We start from the raw sequence: 19938 nt of genomic DNA, 5'->3' as shown, positions 1-19938 counted from the left end.
ACAACCTGACATACAGCTGCTGCCTGCTTGCACCACTGCTGCACAGAGCTCAAGGAAGAGAGATCTCGACGCGGACTGCAGAACTCGGAAAGGCACAACTCATCAACGAACAGCTTAACAGGTGAATGCGCTTGAATAAATTACCACAGAGACAAAGGGACAATGGCACAGACCGGATCTTAGACGTATGGCACACAAGGAGCAGAAGATATGCAAACGGAACACTGGCGAGATTCCGAAAGCCTCAGAGACATAGAAAAGTAGGCATGTCTCCACCCGGAGAGTTGCTCAGTCTGAAGAAGACTGTGGAGAAGGTGGAAGCCGCCAGGTTTACCTTCTGGCGGAAAGTCCTTATCGGCATTAGGTCCTCCCTGAGGATGAGAGTCCCCTGCATCGTTTGCTGTCACTCCATCACTGCGCTGTGCAGACACCTTGCGCTTCACTTTTGGATCTTTTTCTTGGACAGTAAAGAAGCACCAACCCCTCCCATCAATACAGCAGCTCACCACTTCTAAGGGGACAGTCGGATCAGCTCCATCTAACCTTGTGTGGAAATGTCGTGTATCTGACCAGAATGTCTCCTCTTCTTCATCATCCCCGGAATCCAGCTCTTGAAGCCGTGGGGAGGAAGATGGGGAAGCATCTTCAGTCCCTCCCAAACCTGCTGTTGCCTTTGAGCCACGCTCCAACCTGTCATTTGTCTCTTCTCTAAAGCCCGCCAGTCTCTCCCCCCTATTGTGACGTGCCCTTCTCATCACTATCCTCATCTTCTTCGCCTCCTCGGTATTGTGAGTTCTATTACTCTCTCCTCGTCTCCTCTGCCTTAGTCTTACAGCTTGCGCTGTCCTCCTCCTTCTATCCCTGCTATCACCACCATTCAGACGGGGCGATGCTGACGTCGGCGCGAAGACAGATGTGAGAGGATTGACAAAAGTGTCACGCAGTAAAGTGACCGCAGCTTGGACGAGATCAGCGACGGGTGTCATGACACCCGAAAGGGAAATGCGAAACAAGGTTTGGTGAAAAAGAAAGTAAAGCATGCCATCAAAAGAATTTGCCATCAGGCAACAAGATCTTCGGAGCTCCTGCATCCGCGGGACATCGAACTATAAAGCAAAAGCAGCACAGGAAACACTTTCCCACGTAGAAACGTTCAGTTCCCGTCTATCGTCTCCTGTCTACCCATACACGCATCCGTAGGTATTTGCACAGCCTCGCCAGACGAAGAAACACAAGAACTTGTTACTTGCGACGAAGGTGTCACGGTTGAAACCGCATACATACCTGAACTAACAGGCGGCAAACCTTTACTGCACGACAGCATGTCTAAATACATGTATGCGTACCTTTCTATATGCACGTCTACAAAGACATATTCATAGAATAAGCATTAATTAGGAGTTAGATACATGCAGAACATCTGATGGCTTCTTCGGTGGATTCACTTGACAGGGGGGTGTGAGAGGGGGGTGGCAGTCAAACCTCAACACGCCAGGCCTGTCAGATGAATGGAGTGAAAAGTAGATCTCAATTCACGGGAATGAGAAGGGATGAAGATGGCGGCTAAGCTTTCGATTTGAAGCAGGCTTCGAGGCGAGACACATGACACACTCAGGTATGATGTCTCCGTGTCACTGCCGACTTCGCAATGCCGTTAACTGAGGTGCTGTAAAGCTGGCCGAAGGAAATAATCCTCTCCTTGTAAAGAGGGAGAAACCAAGTACTCCCCACCTCCAACTGACGACCAGGGAGGACTTCACAAACAGCACTGAGAGAGTAGAGTCGCCGCCAAGCGCACGGATCTGAATATCTATAAACGTAAGTGCACGCACTTCCAGTGTCACTCCCGGTCTCTACTTGCAAATATACAGGCCGCATGACTAGAATCCTGATGCATGCAAGAACACAACAAGGCGACCAGGTCTGCAGTCTAAAGCGTAAAGACTTGGGCAGACAAATCTTTGAGGCTCTCCGTGAAAGATCTGAGCTTCACGGGATATACACTTGCTGACTGGTTGATGTCTCTCTCTGTGTGACGACGAAGTGACAATCCTCACAGACCAAACACCGGCGTTATGGCTGCCTAGTTGCGTAGAGAGAAAAGAGTGTAAAGTCACCTGCTTGTTTCCTGTGAAGACCTTTGTGTATTCCTTTCTGTGGTGACAAAAGAGGTACGGAATAACGTCTACGAGAAGTTGTTTCGTCCATTGTTTGCTTGTACTGCCTAAAAGGAGGACACTCCGTTCTTCATCTTCTTCTCCTTCTGTCAATCCCTCGTGTCCTGCTCGTTCTCCCCCGCTACCAGAAGTATCTGTCCTCCTGGTGTCCTCCAAGGCTCCATCATGACACTGGCGTGGCAGCCTTCGTGCATCGCCTGAAAAGCAGTATGGGCAACGTGGAGAAGAGCCAGAAGAAGAGGCGAGAGAAGTAGAAGAAGAACAAGCAGGCAAAGAGTGAGGCGAACCAGCAAGAGGATTACAAAGGCGATAGATTTTGAAGTCATGTTCGACTACATAAACCGAACTATCGTGCGAGCTTGCCGCGGCAAAATGACAGCCGTAGCTCATACGGTGTGAAGATCTATAGATCTCTTGGACTCCTCCCGAGCCGCCCGGTCCCGATGCGAACAGCCGGACCGGCGATGAGAAAGACGAAGAGCACGTAGCTCCAGCCGTCATGGCGGCAGCACGGGGCTTAAGGGCTGTGGCTTGGCTGCGAGGGAGGTAAGCCCGTGAACCCAGACTGCAGACGAAGCGTCGGGAAGGAAAGAATACAATGACGAAAAAAGCAACGACAAGGGACGCGTAGAGAAAGCTACGGCGTCAAAAGGGAAGAGACTGCGCGTGTAATACTGTGAAGTCATTCACCTTCTTGTTCCCCAGTCAAAAACCAGGCCTGCAAGGGAGGAAGGGGAGACGGCCAGCGGCACACCTCACAATTCTGGGGCAAAATTCATTGGCGGGTGAAGAAAGTGGCCTTTCACCACAGAGGTAAAAAAAACGACAACTACGACAATCATGAAGTATTGTTTTTTGTCACGTTGGAACGGGGAAGGTTTAAGCCTTCCAACCTCACGCCAGAGGGGCCGGCAGCCTGCGGGACTGCGTTGCGGTGCACCACGTCAGTGAAATGGCGGCTGAAATACAAGCGCTTTCAAATTTTCTTTTAGAAGTGACCAGGAGAAGACAGAGCTTCAGCTTAAAGAAGTGAGTGGAAAAAAACGGTTGGAGGGCTCGACGATCTCCCGATTGTCCAGCCGGAGTGTTCATCGAGATCTACGGGCGGCGTGCCCGCGACTTTACGCGGAACGTCCTTTGGTTTTAACGAGGAGCCGTCAAAGTCCCCAGTCTCAAAATTGGTTTTCTGGCGGTACCGCAGCCTTGTGACGTAAGATCTCTTCCACCAGTCTTTCGGTATTCCTCAGGTTCAAAGCGTTGCTGTGTATCTGCATTCACTTGGTCGCTCGACTGGCTGCCCGCCTTACCCGCGCTCGTACTGTCAACAGAGCGATCCGTGAGGCGACAACGAACAGTGAAACATCTGCGCTCAAGCATGGTGTGATGGCTGAAAATGACAACGGGGCAGCCGGAGAGAGAAGACGTTTTGGTGCTGCCGCCTTAGCGGGGCTGTCGAAAGTGAGTAAGAGTCCGAGCAGCAATCCGTCTCCAGGTAATCAGCCAAGCGGCTGTCTGTCGAGTAACAGGATACTTCTTGCGCTGGCGGTTAGCGGAAGGCAGATTTTTCACACCTTCTGTTTTCAATGCAGACACGAATCACTAGAGTCCAGTCTTTTGGACTTCGTGAGCCTGAGTGGGTGCGTGTGCTCCGAAGGTATGTCGGCGGTGAACCCGTCTGCGGTGGGTGTGCGAGCTAGCCGTTAGACATCATCGAAGGCGGGAGGCAGCGTGCTCGGCTATTAGTCAATCGTGCTCGTCAGTGAACACGAAAAACCAGTGCCTCACTAAGACAGCCCTCAGAAACATTGCCTGTCTTTCTGTTTACTGTCAGGAGACACGAGGGAAGTTTTCCGCTCTCTCCGCCTGTCTCGACCTTCTGCCGTTTCCGCGTGTGCGTCTTTCCCAATGAGCAGGGATTCTCCTTCGATGGCTGTAGCCAGCGTATTGACTCCTCACTCAAAGGGTGGATCTTTTGTGATGTTCCTGCCTTCGGGAGCTAGCCCTTGTCGTCGCTCTTCTTAAAAGGACGGGGGCTTGGCCGCCCGAGTAACCATCGGGATAGTGCGCCTGTTTTGACCGTTGGTAAGTCGCTACACCCATGGTTAATGTGATGAAGATACAGTCGCTTTCTTTGGCGACCTGACTTAGTATCAGCATCATCGATTGCTCTTGTTTGCCGTCTGGCCATGCACGGTCGTCGGCAAAAGCTGCTACTATCATGGCGCTTACTCTGTCTTCTTAAGTGTTTCTTTTTGACAGGGTTCTTCGTGTAGCTTCTCATCCTAGCAAATTGTGGCTGGGGCATTGTTAGCCGGCGCAGCGCACGTCCACATGGTGGCCCGTCTGGTGCTTTTTCACTGTTAGTTCTCCGGTCAGGTCGTGTAATCTGCCCTCGAGCGCCGCAGCACTTTGGCAACTTTTTCTTGAGGCACGAGTGATCTCTCCAGGTGCATTGCAAAGGATCCTAGGTCATTGCATTGCGGCCATATACAAAACGGAGACTACGCAGCTGCGGCGTTTGGCGGAGGTAGCGCAGATCTTCTACGTACGCCAGCTATCGGTTTCGCAAGAAGTAAACCCTGTGCGGATATCCTCCGAGCATCGCACATCTGTTTCTGTGGAACAGTTTCTTATGTCTCGTGCTGGCTCGCACGCAACACCGCGTTGCCTGCACGGAGTGTCTGGTGCCCAAGCGCACATGTCTCGGGGAAGTATAACGAACATCGAGTGGATAGCAAATCCAACATCCACACCTCCAGAAATTCCCATTTTTATTTCTTGTGCGTCCTCTACAGTCTGACGGATCTCAGCTCTCAGGACGCTTGGTTGCTGTAAAGTATTCTGAAGCTACGTCGCCTCGAAAGCCGCCGAAGATGTCTCCATTTCCTACAGCCGGAGGGCTGCGCGACAACGAAGACAAGGTACTCGACGGAAGGAGCCCAGCATCATCTTCGGCAGTAGGAGAGGCCGAAGCCCGTAGTGATGAAGATGACGTACGCAAGATAAGGGGGCTTCTGAATCATGCAGTACTGGATCAACTGAGAGAGTTTCTACTGTCGTCAGACGTTCCTGGTTCTCCGTCAGAAGAGAGCAGGTCTTTAGCCCGGGACGGCTCCTCACGGCCTGCTCATCGTCTACAAACGCACGATCTACCGGTGCCGCCGAAGCGACCCGGCGAAACTCGACAAGGAGCTGGGGTATGTGCAAACATCAATACGTGCGCGGGGACGGCCCCAACACCACGACAACCACAAACAAAACAAGAAACCAAAACTGGCGAAAGATTCCTTTTACAACGCGCGCCTCCCACATGCGTTTCAAAGGCCTTGACTTTTCTCAACTCCGCAATCACTTTAGCGAGGGAGACACTCCTTCCCGAAACACAGGAGGAATTGCCCTGGCTCTCGGAGATGTCCGCACCGAGCAACCCACACGGTCACGTCTATGCCGACGTGGACAGAGGGATGGCTCCTGAGATGGAAAGGGTAAAGAGTGTCGCACCCTCAGAGACTTTCATACGTGTTCCTCCCTCCACGGCTGCTCGGCAGATCTCTCTGTGTTGGCCAGACTTGAGAGGAACTCAGGTACCGCATGCGCATAAGATTTCAGCGGAAACCATTACGGAGACTTTTCCTCCATTCTCTCATTTCGAATCACAAACACCGGCAACGCAGCATAGGGGAGACATCAGAGGAAATATACCCTGCCAGGCTCTAAGACAATTCCCACCATACACTAATGCCTCCAGGAAGGGCAGAGCACACGCTGCAGCCAGATACGGGGGTGCAGACGTGGAAGGGAGTGTGTTTGGCGCGGTTGCGAGACATATGCTAGCGCACAGCAATGCTGCGAAGAGGGAGGGCCCGGAGGCGTCTGTGCGGCAGACCCAACAGAACCTAGCAACCGCAGGGGGGGCAATACCGGTATGCACGACAAACTTCGGAGTGTGGCTGAAAAACGCCTTCAGCATGACAGAGGAGCTGTTACGTGGGCTGGAAACACTTGCTTTCATTGGTGCTTTGTCGGACGAAGCTCTCGGCATGGCAGCGGCCCGGACTAAGGAGGCTATCACTAACGCTGAGATGTCGCTGAGGACTGAGCTGCTTGCTATTGCAAAGGATTCTTTTTCTCCAAGATTTCTCCAAGAGCTGGACGCGAGATTGCGTGAGACTATGACAGCAGGCAAGATACACATGTCCTCTTATAGCCGCCCAGAAGTCACCTTAGAACTGCTAGCCGAAGCAGACGCCATTCAAAGAACTGATAGTTCAAAGAGTTCATAGTTCATCAGTTCTCAGAGCGCCCTGTGCTCGTTGCGTTGTGTCTCCTGTTTTGATTATACCTTTGGGTATGTCCTCAAGACAAGTTTCCTCAGTTTCTGCGCCTGTGAATGTATGGTGCGTTAGGAGCTACCGTGGTTGCCCTCAGTAGCTTGATCTACTGCGGGCGAGGACAAACCCCTGAGCTCTTACCTCTTTGTCCCTCCGTTATGCTGTAGGTTCGCCACCGCCCGGAACGAACTCACATACCTGTAACGAGATGGGACCTTCTCGGGCTGGTTTTGAGTCATCTCTCACGGCAGAGGAGTTGCTCCAGTGTCCTCGCAGAAGGTGTCGACAGCACTTTGGAAAAGAGAAAGAAATAGCACTGGCCGCAGCCGAAGACATTATCACTGTGAAAAGGAGGAAGAAAGTCACAAAGAAAGAACTTTTCTATTGCCTTTCTCATGCAGACTTCGCTGAAGAAGGAACAAAGGAGGGGGTGGCTGCGGAGAGCAAGCGCGCCCTCCATGAAAGGGGCCCGGACTGCTTTAGTGGTATCTCAGAAGGTCCTAATGACATGTGGCCGCGGGAGACAGGAACAAGACGGGTTACAGTAGCGAGCACGACCTCAGGGGAGAAAGGAACGAACAGTCATTCGGAGTTGAGCCAGACGTCTCTGATGCTGTCGAGCCTCAAACCGTTTCTTGGAAAACTAGGTATGGAAAGATGCTTTGTGCTGTGCCAAACGATCGCGGGGGTACTTCAAGAAGACGAACACACCGAGGCTATTCGGACCCCGGAGGCCACAGTACTTCGGGCATTACTAGATACCGCCTAGTGGAGTCACCTACGGTAAAAGCCGATTACTGAAACAAAACCTATAAAAACTCGGTAGTTGATCCTCTAGCAGCGGGTTGGATTAGCGTTATTGTTAAGCTTCGCAACACCAGTTCCGTCAAAGTGATCGGAAGTGCCTGGCGTTTGTACAGGGATATGAAGCGTTGAGCTACAGTCCTTTAGCTTCATCGGGGAGGACAGAGTGGCCACAAAGGAATGCCTGGTGTGTTTTCCCCCATGCTCGCTCGCCTCTCTTTTGTTTTACCCCTTTTCTTGATGCGCGGTTTCAGCTAAGCCGGAGCCGACCGAGTTTTCAGTCCTGAGCACGTCCCCTCCTTGCCCCATCCCTCCTCTCTTGGGACCTGAGTGCGCACAGTTCGAAATGCTCATGCGGCAAGTCTACGACGAGCTGAAGGCGACAAGCGACGAGAACCAAAGAACGGAAGAGACAGCCGACTGCGGACAGCAGAAAGCTTCTGAAGTCTGTGTAGACGACAGAGTGTGTTCATCTCTTTCTCCGCCCGAGGGAAGGAGCACCGCCGGTCAAGCGGACGAAAAACCAGAACAAGCGACGGAGCACGACATCTCGGAAGCCCCGACAAGGATTTCCTCGGTTTCTTCCTTGGTAATGGCATCGTCTTCTCCCACCCCGTCGAGTCACCCTGGATCTTCGTGCTCTTCGTCGCTTTCTGGTGACAGAGACTCCTTCCCTGCGCTAACCACAGAAGGGTGGAATGTAGGAGAGGGAAAGGGTGACTCGCAGAACGTGAAAGAAAAACAATCAATAGGGACAACGGGTATAGGCAGCCGATCTAGTCCCAGGCTGCATGGCGACCTCGCGCAACGCGGTGAAACAGGGAGCGGACAGGAGGACCAGAAAAGCACCAGCCCACGGTCTGGTACACCAAGAACAAAGCAGAACGGACGACCGAAAGGAGGGCGGACACGGGGGAAAGCAGCGGAGAGCAGGCGGAGATCTGTCGACGACCAGGAATGGGGGCGTGGAGACACAGAGGTAGACGTCATAGAGATAGAAGACGACGACCACACTGAACCAGAATGTGACGATGAAGCAAACCACGACTCAGGAGATGACAAACAGACCCGAAAATTCAACAAAGAGCTGGTAGGCTTGTCCAGTGAGCACTCCGTGAAGCACAGGTTCATACGTAGGCAGAGCACACAAGCGTCGGCCCGAAGCAGACACGGTTCCCAACACTGAACACTATCACCCAAAGTAAAGCCTCGGTCATATGTAGCAGAGAAAAAGAAAGATGCGGGCCAAGAAAGACCCATGGAGAATCTAGCTTTCAACATAGGGAATAATGAACAAGAAGAGGAAAGAAGTCGACCAGGGGGGGGGGGACGAGGTGCAGCGGCACAGGGCTGCTCAGGCACGAAGACCTGGGTCGTGCGAGTAGCATTCAGTCAACTGGGTCGTACGTCTGTTTCAAGAACCGGGCTTACGACTGACAGCTAGTCCAGACTGAGGGCGCAATAGATGGTAGCTACAGTCTTCAGGTAGCTAGTCCGTTCGGTGAATCGTACTAGTGATGCAACTGGAGAGAGCAGTTGACGGGCCAGATGTCCGAGAAGAATTTGTGAGATCCAGGTGTGTCAGAGGTAGATCAAGAGCCGCTCACAAGCTCGGACAGGTTTCACTGAGTCTTGGGAACCGTACTCACTTCTCAGCAGCTTTGGTGTCTCGGCAGCGTTTCCGCCGGAGTTCACGCTTCAGTGTTTCACTCGATAGTACGGGTACAGACTAAATGTGATGCTCAGAATCTAAGAAGGCTTGTCACTGTTTGGAACTGAGCAGACATGTAGGCAGACGGAAGCAAGCAGCCAGTGAAAGAGTGGGAGACACGACAGCTATGACGGTAAACTTTGTGAGGGAAAGTTCTTGGGGGCCGAAGACAGGTACACAGAGCAGTTTGAAGTGTGCTCGTCGACGCGGAAGGCCCTTCACTGCATCTGCTGAACTTACTTCCTTATAGCACACGCGTGTGACATCAGGTCACTTTCTTCCGATGTGCTAGGTCTGCCAAGATGAATATAACCGCTTTGTTCTTTGTTGACTGGTTCCTTGTCAGTATTGCCAGGACGCCGGAAGATATGTACGGGAGGTGGCTAACGCTCAGTCTGTCGGTTTGGGCCCGAAAAACGAAAGCTCCCCAGTTAAACGCCGGGGGGACGACAGACCAAGGAAAGGTCGTGTCACTGAAGACTGGCGCGTGAAAACGGAACCACAGAGTCTAAATTCCTCCGTCGCAACAGCAGCAAATCCTCTCTCACATTTCGTGTGGTCTGCTCCCTCTTCCCCTCGCACCTATCAGTCTCGGACGGATACATGAAGCCAGAAGCCAAGGGGAACCGGAACTGAACTGCGACCCCGCCGCAGAGGTAATGCAAAGAAGAAGCGGACAACAGGAGGGAGTGCAGCTGATCCGGGAAAAAAGGACTTTGCTTTCTCTCGCGGGTTTGCCGGGGAAGTAGGAAACGAGTTGTCACAAAAGAAGCTTAAGACTCTGCACATCGTGCCCAGCAACTCCGGTTCTCATATCTTGAGGGGGCTACGTCGGCCATACAAGTCTAGCACAAGTAGATGACCTGGAGGGACGCTCCCAGACCTCTATATGCGGGCGCCGAACGTACGTGGACAAGAAGCTGAGGCCTGACAGTCTCTTGCTACTATACGCGTATAAAAATTTGAACAACAGCATCATCTGTGTCTCGTAAAGGGAGGATGGCAGAGATTTTTCTCGTAGTCTTGGACGGCAGCTCAAGCAGATGCCACTTCAGCGGGGTGGAACAGTGGCTGGTGAAAGGCGCTCTTTCGTATTTCTGTCCAGAAGTATTCCTGTGTACTAGCAGGGGGACTAACTGTCACGTGTGTCTTCCTGCACTAAAACTGCTCGTTCCCGCGGAGCGCAGTCGCTTAGCTTGTCGCCGAAGAAGGGCTTCTGTACTGGGTAAGAGTTGCTGTTTTTTGGCCGCCCGGCCTCGACAGGTTGATATGCAACCGCACCGGTTAGCTTTATGCGTGGACGTCTCGGGACGTGCGGGGAAGCTTCACATGGGGCATTTTCTAATGCAGCTGCTTCCCTATGTACTTGGGAACCGGACTCTACTTCAGTGAACGCTGCGCCGCCTCTGTGCAAGTGTGTACTCGGATCCGATAAGGTCGATGGCAGGATTCTATCGGTTCTCCGATATTTGATGAAACTGTCTCCACTTCGTCGAGGTGGCTTCGTCGGTAACCTTGGGTGTCTCCCATGACCGGATCTCTCGTCAGGGGAATCGTATTGTCAGCCCAGTGGAGCTTGACAGCGTACCCAACCCCGAAATTGATGCCCACACCTATCCTAGCTCAACGAGTGGTTCATTCTACGTTGCTTATAGTCCAGGTCCTACAGGGGGGGGCTGTCTTGCTTCAGATGAAGCCGCGGGAGATTGTGACGGCGCTTGTCCGACTGCGTTCACTCTACTCAAACTATATCAAACTAGAACAAACGTGTCCCACAGTTCAGGTGCTTCCACATCGGGCATCTACAAGGAACAACGGAGTGTCTAGTATCGAAAGCACTGGAAAGTTTCTTAGCTCAATCCACTGAGAAACCCCCCTCATCTGCCACGCAGACCCACTTCGGTTGATTGCATACTGTCTGTTAGAAACTTCTTTCAAGCGACATCACCACAGCTGTTGTGTGTGTCACGGGCTTCGTCGTTACTATTCACTACGCACAGCAACTCATCTAGCACGTCCTCTACGTAGATCTGCGCGATTTTGGGCCGTCTGAAAATACTTTCTCTTCTTTTTAGCTGTCACCTCACCATGAACGTGTTACTGACGAGTGGATGACGCGGGAGTGACGCCAGCGCAACCGAACCCCTGCTGACGTGAATAAGGCCTGGCCAGCTCGGCGCGAAACCACGTAACTGCATGCGGCCACGAGAAAAAACGAAATGGTAGAACTAGTGGGAACGGGTCGTGGGCATCCTTGGTCCTCCCCTCGCCGCGTGTTGTTGTACGTGTATCGGCTGCGACTGATATTGGTGTGCGGGTGCAGTTGTTCACCTTCTCGCCGCGTGCCGCCCTACCCCCGATTTATCAAACTTCCTGTTCGCTGGCCACTTTTGCGTGTCCCAAGGGCTTCTGTCCCGGCGACACCCTCTGTCCTTTCTGTCCGGTTTAAGCGCATCGGGACCTGCCTTGGAGACAGCTCCGCCTCTTCTTGGATTGTGGCACCGCGAGCAAGTGTCATCACTCTCTCAGAAGAGATCGACAATAAAAGAGAGCCTATTGCAGAGATTGTTCGGCTCCCACACGATAGATCGTACGTCTCTGGCTGTCATCCCCAGCAACTGTTTTGTCTTTGAGCAAGCACCGCCGGAGAAAGTCGCTGCAGCCGCTCGAGAACCGAGCGCATTGTGAGGCGTTGCCTGTTGGTGAGAATTAACACACAGGCCGCCGCTTGCTGGGAGTGGTTCTTACATTCTCGATCCCCTTAGGACTTCCTTGTGTTGGAGTCTCCGGACGTCCCGAGCGACTTTTCGGCCAAGTGTTTGTACAGCTCCTCCCCGGCAGCGTCCTGCACTTGATTCCCCTCCCGTAAAGGTCAAAGCAGTCTGTTTCCTCGTCTCCCTTGTTCTTCCCGTCTTTTCCATTCCGACCTCGTAGAATCGTTCCTTTTTATCTTTGGAGTCTTGTTTAATCCTTACTTTCTCTCCGACTCTGTGTTCTCTTCATCGTGGTTGTCACAATGTATTTCGGCGGATTTCCGTTCGGGGACGATATGCGAGGGCCTCATGGGCCGAGGCGAACAGGCAGCAATAAGGAAAAGAACAACACCAAATTCTACGAACTCCTTGAGCTCGACCGAAATGCTTCTGTTGCTGGTAGGGGCCGCAACAAACTGTGGTCGTTGCTTTTCCAGCTCTAATGCGTCCCTTCCTTTCGTTCTACCATACCTGGTGCCCTGTGACGACTACTCTGTTTCCGAATATCTAGCGATTTGGCCAATCCCCATGGTGTTGTTGGTACAATTTTCCTGTCCCGCTCTCCAGTGGAGCCACTAGAGAGTGCTTCCGGCAGAGCACTCACCTCGTTCGAAGTTCCGGTTGTTTTCTTCGTTCAGTTGCGCTGGGAGAGTCGAGTTCAGTCTCCCCGTATGAATGGGGTTGTTTGCGCGAGGCTTCCCCCTGTATCTGTACAGAGACAGTGCATTCGTTTCATAGTGCGCCCCGTATGCACTCAGTCGTTTTTCTTTCAGTTAGAATCACGGACTCGCTTTCACAACAATTGCCGTAGAGTCTTGGCGTAGTGCAACCTGCTGTCATCTTCTAAAGCACTGAAACAAGCGTCTTGCACGTCAGAAGGGAACCCAATCTCCTCATCACCATATTGAGACTGTCTGACGCTGTTGGTGCCGAGTGCTTTCAACTGCTACTTTTCATATCGCCTCTTCTTCCTGATCTCGTTATAGCGGAGTCGCTCTTAACCGACATTCCTAAGTGAAACGACGTGACTAGGTGGACAGAGGCTGCAGTGTATATGCTTGTGCCCGGCTGGTCGCAGATCTGTCGTATCCTCTTGCCTTGTCCCTCTACTTTGATGGAGGAGAGAAGTCTACTGTATGAAAAAGACCATGGTGTGAGTGCCTAGTTTTCCAAGTTTCCTAGCTTCCTGTAAAGCCCGATTTTGTGTTTGTGTTTGAGGTACTGTACCAGCCGATCTTCTTTGTCTCGCCGTGTTTCTCTCTGGTCTGGAAAACGTGTAGGTGTCGCTGTTGGTATGCAAGGTACCTTGTGTGTGTGTGAGCGGTGTGCGTGAAGAAGTATCATGTCCGTTCAGTGTCTTATTGAGAGTTCAATTAGTGGAGACAATCAACAGTATGAGGAGTAAGGAGGAACTTCTTGAGGACAGCGGGAAGAGAAAGTCGGTGTTAGTCTGCATTTTCGTGTGCTCGTAGATATCAAGAAGAGCTACAGGAAGCTTGCCATCAAGCACCACCCTGACAAGGGAGGAGATCCGGAGAAGTTCAAAGAAATTTCACGAGCGTAAGTCACATCCTTCTTGCTCTATTCGACCCATATGTAGTTATATTTACGTATCCAGCAGGGAGCTTTGAGGTGCCCCAGCGTGTTTTCTTCGCGAGGTTCTTTTGCCGTTGCCGAAGCTCCCTAAGCTGGCAGAGGTAACAGTGAAAGAAGGCGATTATGAGCGGGAGATGTTCACGTGTACCTGTGACTAACTACTGTGTATCTACAAGATGTATGCTGAGCGTCTACTCCCGCATCTACTACGTTCAAAAGGATCTGATGCTCCATTCCGGTCAGAGCGAGACCTGCTGACTGATTTGTGTCTCAATGAGCTTGTATTTGTAGTCTTGTTGAATGCTTCTCTATCTCTCAGGTATGAAGTTTTGTCAGATGCCGAGAAGCGGCGAATCTACGATGAAGCGGGTGAAGAAGGCTTGGAGGGTGGAGGGCCAGCATCAGATCCTACAGACATCTTTGATCTCTTCTTTGGAGGGGGGGCACGACGGGCAACTCGCCAAGCGTCAAAGAAGAAAGGAGAAGATATCGTTTCTTCTATGAAAGTTTCTCTTGAACAAATGTATAATGGTGCGACAAAGCGCATGGCTATCAATAAAGATGTCATCTGCAAGACCTGCAATGGTGTAGGAGGACCTGCGGATGCTCTTATCTCATGCTCGGAATGCGATGGCCACGGCATCAAAGTTGTTGTAAGTCGATCATTACTGGAGAGGATACTACCGGCTGTCTCCGTGAATACAAAAGATTTTCCGCCCTAGCATCGCCGGCCCAGTACGTCAGAGCTTGACCAGGGACACTTAGCCTCTTCGAATCATCCTTCTGCTCTGTTTGTTTCTTTCCCAACTTACCGAGGGACGAAATGAGTATGGGTTCAATCCTAGCAGCTGAAGAGGGATGGGATGCATCGGGTGTACACTGAGGGTAAGGGAAGGGTTTCTCGGCCTGAAGAGGGATTGTTGTGGAAGGCGTTCGTGCTTGTATTGAGGACGGAGTTTTCAAGTGATGCTTGCTGTGGAGTGTTTTCCTTACTGGAGGTCACTGTCAGGCAGCAGTATTGCTGCCGTCCTGATGATACTACCTCGTAGTGACTGGAGGCGGCTCAGTAGTTGCGTTGAATCTTCTTGAGTGAGTCTAGCTACAAACTGATACACAAATTCCAAAGCACATTTGAACATACATCTTGAGAGATCGTGTAAGCTGTAGCAGCTTGCTGTAGAGTTTTGAGTGAGCAAGTGTGTTTCTTGGAGGCTTGCACTTGAGGAGGTTTCAAATCACTTGGGTGGTGGTGGTTCTTTCCTCTTGACGGTCGCATGCTGCATGCAGACGCGTCAGATCGGGCCCATGATTCAACAGACTCAGAGCGTTTGCGCCGCCTGTAAAGGCCAAGGAAAGACGATGGAGGCGAGCAAGCGGTGCAAGTCTTGTGCTGGTGAGTCGAGACATCTGTGTCTCCAGACGTTTTCTTGGTCCTGTCTTTTGTAAGCAGTCAGACACTCTCTTTGTCTTGAGCTAGCTTAGTGCCGAAGAGACAGCTTGTATGATTTTGTTTGTCGTGAAGCGAAGGGAAGAGGGTGAGACGCTTGTATCTCATTGCTATACCTTATACACCCATGCAATCACACGTCGTAAGGCAACTTGGTGTATGTATACACCCATGTATTTGTAGTATACCTCTCGCTCGCTTTTGTCCATGGGTTTTAATCTAGACACACATACATATCGCCCTTTCACGAGTACGCCGACAAGACATTGAAGTAATCACTCAACAGTCTCGCTCGGGCTCTTCCAAATGTCATTTGTTTCTAGGATGTGACCAAGTTGATATGTGGTGTGTTAGGAGGGTTCCGATACACCACTGACGAAACTTGCGTGGATGAGCTTCGTCAGGTGTATATACACGCCATCTGAAAAGTTTCAGTGGAAATAGCTCCCGACGTCCTCTAGTGTTTTTTTGACTGGAACACGCAAACCCGGGTGTACGTGTATGGCGTGATATGTCTGTACACTGCAGGAAAAGGAGTTGTTAAGGAAAGGAAGATCTTGGAGATTTACATTGAGAAAGGTGCTAAGAATCATCACAAGGTTATCTTCCGGGGAGATGCTGACGAGCGCCCCAACGAAATCCCTGGTGACGTCATTTTCGTCTTGGAGCAGCAAGTGAGTCTGTTTTGCCTATCCGGAGAGGTGGCTATACTGACGCCGTCTGAAGGGGTTTTAGAGGGTGATACAGTTCCCCTCTGTCTGTCTAGTCTTCTTTTTTGTGAGTGTGAGGTCTCATGTTGTTCGTTCAGATAATCGCTCCTCTGTCTGTGGATCTCGATGTTCTCCCATGTATCTTTCATCTGAGGCAGGCAATCTTCTCTATTCAGTCGTTTCTTCTTTTTTTCGAATGGTACCCGATGTGGTCGTTTGTTTGTGCGTCTTGCTTTCTTTTTCTTCTCAGTGTTCTTTCTTTCCGCGGGGCTCTAGCATGGCAGTACTATCTGTCTTCGCGTGCATATGTATGTAGAAATCTCATTCGTGATAGAGATGTTCTTTCTTGTGTATATTCAGTGGACTGACTTTGATGTGTCTCCAATGGCCTTCGATTGTTGCGCTCAGGATCATCCGGTCTTCAAGCGTCGTAATAATGACTTGTTCATGACCAAGAAAATCTCTCTCTATGAATCTCTTTGCGGGTTCAAGTTCGTCGTTACTCACCTCGATGGCCGTCAGCTTGTCATTCAGGTAACCTCCTCAAATCCATCCTCTTCATCTTCGTTATCAAACATGAAACAGCCCATCATATACATGGGCTCGGGGGAGTCATGTTGTCACATTCCTTTGTGCTTCTCCGTGTTGAGATGGCCGGCGTGTGAAAGAAACTTCCTCAGTCTCTTCAGAAAGATGATACCCTTCATGCTGGGTGTGTGTCTTGGAGATTTCCTTGGTTTCTTAGACCTTTTGTATTGTTTCTTCTAGTACCGCAAGATCACAAGTCGTAATCGTACACACACCACCGTAGTCATGTGAAAGATCCCATGATTCCTACGGAGGAGCGGGTACGCAAGAGCTCGACAGGGGAAGAGATGAACTTCTCAAACCATCCTGTGACGTTGCTATCGAATGACACACATGGAGACGACGAGGTGAAGTGTTCAGAGGTCTCGAAAAACCGATGCTGGGATGTCGCACCATACATCTGCTAACTAGTGTGTGTGTATGTAGTATTCGCAGTGGATGTGGCAGTTTTACCGCGAGGAAGATATTCAAGAGAACACCGTTAAGTTACAGGAGGATTAAGCTTCTCGAAGGAAGGTTCCTAGTTGTTTGTCGGATGTTCTATGGTAGTACTCTTGAGTAGAAAGCTGTCTCGTGTTTGTGTGTCTCTGTCTGTGGCGGTCCTGCTTACCGTACTAAGGGGGGTGTGCTTTCAGCTCCTTTGGTGAAAATTGCATGTGCTCTCTACTCGGTTGGGTTGTCTCTTTACAGAGCCCCCGTGATGTCGTGACGAAGCCTGATGCGGTGCAGATCGTTAAAGGCGAGGGTATGCCACATCAGAAGAATCCTTTCGTCAAGGGTAAGTGGCTGTTGGTGGATAAGGTGAACGAGGTGGTGGGCGCCCCTTGTTTATGTCTGACGGGTCCACGGTGTCTCTGGCGGTAACATTTGTTATGACAGAGAAACAGGTTATTGAGCCATACCAGAGAATGATACACTTCGTATGCTCTTTCCGCGGAGAGAAACACAGAAAGGGCGCATGTAGGGCTGAACAGACCGCTTACCGGATATACATAAATAAATATATATATATTTGATATCCATGTATCTATATATATGTATACATATCTTTATGTATATATGCATTTGAGGGAGATGTTCTCGTGGGGACCGGAATTCGAGTCTAGAGTGCGTTAGGTGCTGTGCGTCTGCAATGAACTTCGGAAGATGAAAAGCGTTGAGAGGTGTCAGAGTAAACCAAGAGAGAAAGACACGGGTGGTTCTCGAGGAATGTTGAGTGTGTGTCGTCTTGTCTTCTTGCGGTGCGCAGGTGATCTCTTTATTGTGTTCGAGGTGGAGTTCCCGGAGCATGTCGCTGAATCGGATGCGAAGAAGCTAGCGCAGATCTTCGGCAAACCGACCGAAGCTGTCATGGTAGGGGTCTCCACTTGCATCTGTGACTTGTATGGCACCGTGAACTGGGACCAAGACGTTCATCCTGTGTTGTCCGCGAGTACGACTATGATTCGACTCTCTCTTCTCTTCAGCCTTTCTTGCAGATAAATAGCCCTCTGTATCAGAAAGGTGGGGCGTGGGTTGGAATAGTATGATGACATTTGTTCTTGGGTCACTCGGAGTGTTGGCTATATGTTGGATAGCTTGCCTTGGCTTTCAGCAGCTAGGGTTTGCGCTGAGCACACAGCAGTATCTACTAGATACAAGGATATGTGAGTAGGTGTATAAGTAGTTATAGAAGGTGTATGAATAAGAGGTATAGGCACATGTGACAGTCCGGATGTGGACTGGATGTGACTGCGCTTGCAGGTGAATGAAGATGACCCGAATGTTGAGATTCATGAAGCACAGCCGGTAGATCCCGATGATCTCCGCAATCGACAGCAAGCCCAGCGTGCCGGAGAGGCTTACGAAGAGGATGACGACGATGAACATCCTGGCCAGCAGCGTGTGCAGTGCCGACAACAGTAAACTCACGGTGTAGCTATCTATCTACCTATGTATCCATCCACCTTTTTTTTTCTTAGGTGTTTGTGTGCAAAGTGATATGACTCTGGCAGGAATAGTGGAGATGAAGAGAAAGCATAATGGCACGTAGGAGGTCATGAAAAGCAGGGTGACGGAGCCAAATAAGACTTGCGTGGGTAAACGCTTGTCATCAGAACGGGGGCAGAAGAAACAGTGTATCTTCTTCAACAAGGCAGGGAGGAGAGATCGCAGGGATGTCTTCTCAAGTAATCGAGATGAATTCATGATATCCATTCAAAGAAGCGGTGGACGTTCTCTGCGCGCTGAGCCCGGCACGGGTAGTAACTGACTGGCGTTCACACTCAGCGGTTGACAATCGAGACAACGGCAGATGAAGAGAAGAGGTCTGTGCTGGTGTTGCATGACGGATTCGTCAATCTGTATGCTCCTGCCTTTCTTTTCATCCTCTGAGTATCTGTCTTGCATGCACAAAGGACGAAAGAATAAATAGGTAGGTCGTTGAGGGGGGCTACTACTTTGTCTGTGTGTGTAGATAGTTTTGATCGTAAGGATGCCGATGCTGGGGCAAGCAGCGCAGAGAAAAGAAGGAATGAATCTCTTGTTTCTGGGTTCTTCGTTCCCGTCCTTCATTCGTTTTTTATCTGTCTTCTCGGTGGGTGCCTCCCTCATGGTGCCGCAAAAGAGACACGTCAAGGAGACGGGTGACATTTTAGGCTGCATGCTAAACGGGAAAATTTTCAAGACTTTTTGTGCTTTTTTACTCTCTGTTTATACTTAGACTTTTACAGGCATTGTGCTGCTCTCTCTCCCTACTCATTTCATCGCTCCAGGGATGACGGGAACGTCGCTCATTACCTCTTTACCAAATCTGCGGTTCGTGTTCATATTTCGTCCTCGTAAACAGTCTATCCTGGCGCAGCTCGAGCAATGAGAGAAAGGGGGGAGAATCTATCTGCGCGGGCATGTACCTTCACATGATTGTGCTACTACGAACAAGGATAGAGTAGGTGAACGGTTCTTCCTCTTCGGTGGGAAGAAAACGACGTAAAATATTCTCTATTGGCAGCTTTCTCTAGCCACGTGGTAGTGCTTTGGTTGTGTACGATTCTCTGTGTCGAGAATAGAAACCGTTCGTTTTTCTCTTGCGTGCGTGTCTGGAGTAATCCTGGTCGTCCTATAGGTGGCGGGCGAGTCAGTGTCCCCTGTCCCTACTGTGGCAGGCAGTGTGCAGACCTTCGTTACTTTTGCTAGCGCTTGTCTTGTTCTGTCTCCTGATACGAATGTCGTTCACTTGCTTTGTTCTCTTCTCACTTCGACTCCCTGTTGATTGCGTCTCTCACCCTTACTGTAGCTCTTGGTATACGTCGTTGTCACCGGTCATCTGGCGGGAGGGGCCGGACCGGACGCAAACACGGTCGAATGGATATACGTCTCCTCCCGCAAGAAAAACAGCATCAAGGGAGGTTTCGTGCCGTATATGGTGTCTTGTACACCAGGAAGGCAACTGCTTTTTTTCCGGATTGTGCTGCATACACCAGCCGACGTAAAAGAAATCGAAGGAACAAACAGAAGATAGGCTGGGACAGATATTCAGCGGGGCAAAGACAGCTTCGGGTTCGTGCCGATATGTATATATATAGCGTGGAGACAAAAGAGCACGAACCCGGCGCTCTTTTGACAAAATGATACACGTATATATATCATGTATAGATATGCAAGGCAAGGCTGAAGAAAGGGCGGTGGTTAAGCGGTGGAGCAGAAGCAAAGGTGGTATGGACTTGCCGAGCTCACACCCATACGAAGGACAAGCTGAATGCAGCACACTTTCGATGGCCGAGCAACAGTCCGAAACGAGGTGCCGGATATGCGCGGTTACCAGAAGCAGTCTAGGAATGTAA

At 50.7% G+C, this 19938-nt stretch overlaps 4 protein-coding genes across 4 annotated transcripts in view; 3 read left to right on the top strand and 1 right to left on the bottom strand.

The window, feature by feature from the left end:
* The window catches only part of CSUI_000909 (btb poz domain protein), an 11619-nt gene extending 8447 nt beyond the window's left edge, over nt 1-3172 (bottom strand). Inside the window, exons 1-2 of the mRNA XM_068061116.1 lie at nt 2118-3172; nt 335-1106 (exon numbers count right to left, since the gene is read on the bottom strand). Coding sequence (XP_067926911.1) covers nt 335-1106; nt 2118-2678 — 1333 coding nt within the window. The 5' untranslated portion in view covers nt 2679-3172. The remainder of the gene's footprint in view (nt 1-334; nt 1107-2117) is intronic.
* Nucleotides 3173-4146: 974 nt separating this feature from the next.
* On the top strand, nt 4147-6460 carry CSUI_000908 (uncharacterized protein; the record flags this gene model as incomplete). The annotated part of the gene is made up of 2 exons (XM_068061115.1): nt 4147-4259; nt 4973-6460. The coding sequence occupies exon 2, from the start codon at nt 5051-5053 to the stop codon at nt 6458-6460; it is 1410 nt and encodes a 469-aa protein (XP_067926910.1). The 5' UTR covers nt 4147-4259; nt 4973-5050.
* Nucleotides 6461-6716: 256 nt separating this feature from the next.
* Nucleotides 6717-10325, top strand: CSUI_000907 (uncharacterized protein; the record flags this gene model as incomplete). The annotated part of the gene is made up of 3 exons (XM_068061114.1): nt 6717-7155; nt 7567-8402; nt 9370-10325. 3 exons carry the CDS (start codon nt 6717-6719, stop codon nt 9628-9630), a joined length of 1536 nt encoding a protein of 511 aa, XP_067926909.1. The 3' UTR covers nt 9631-10325.
* Nucleotides 10326-11327: 1002 nt separating this feature from the next.
* Nucleotides 11328-19270, top strand: CSUI_000906 (family chaperone). Its single transcript, XM_068061113.1, has 9 exons — nt 11328-12175; nt 13249-13336; nt 13692-14025; nt 14660-14765; nt 15348-15493; nt 15890-16063; nt 16808-16895; nt 17367-17470; nt 17861-19270. The coding sequence occupies exons 1-9, from the start codon at nt 12040-12042 to the stop codon at nt 18020-18022; spliced, it is 1338 nt and encodes a 445-aa protein (XP_067926908.1). The 5' UTR covers nt 11328-12039; the 3' UTR covers nt 18023-19270.
* Nucleotides 19271-19938: the final 668 nt, after the last annotated feature.

Source organism: Cystoisospora suis, assembly GCF_002600585.1.
Source record: "Cystoisospora suis strain Wien I chromosome Unknown contig_357, whole genome shotgun sequence".
Taxonomy (NCBI): Eukaryota; Apicomplexa; class Conoidasida; order Eucoccidiorida; family Sarcocystidae; genus Cystoisospora; species Cystoisospora suis.
The sequence above is the reverse complement of the archived record's forward strand: the minus strand, read 5'-3'. Positions and strand labels throughout refer to the sequence as shown.

Coding starts and splice junctions, on each gene's coding strand:
- CSUI_000906 (XM_068061113.1), top strand. CDS start 12,040: ATGTATTTCGGCGGATTTCCGTTCGGGGACGATATGCGAGGGCCTCAT. Junction 14,766..15,347: donor GCGGTGCAAGTCTTGTGCTG/GTGAGTCGAGAC, acceptor TGTACACTGCAG/GAAAAGGAGTTGTTAAGGAA. Junction 17,471..17,860: donor AACCGACCGAAGCTGTCATG/GTAGGGGTCTCC, acceptor CTGCGCTTGCAG/GTGAATGAAGATGACCCGAA.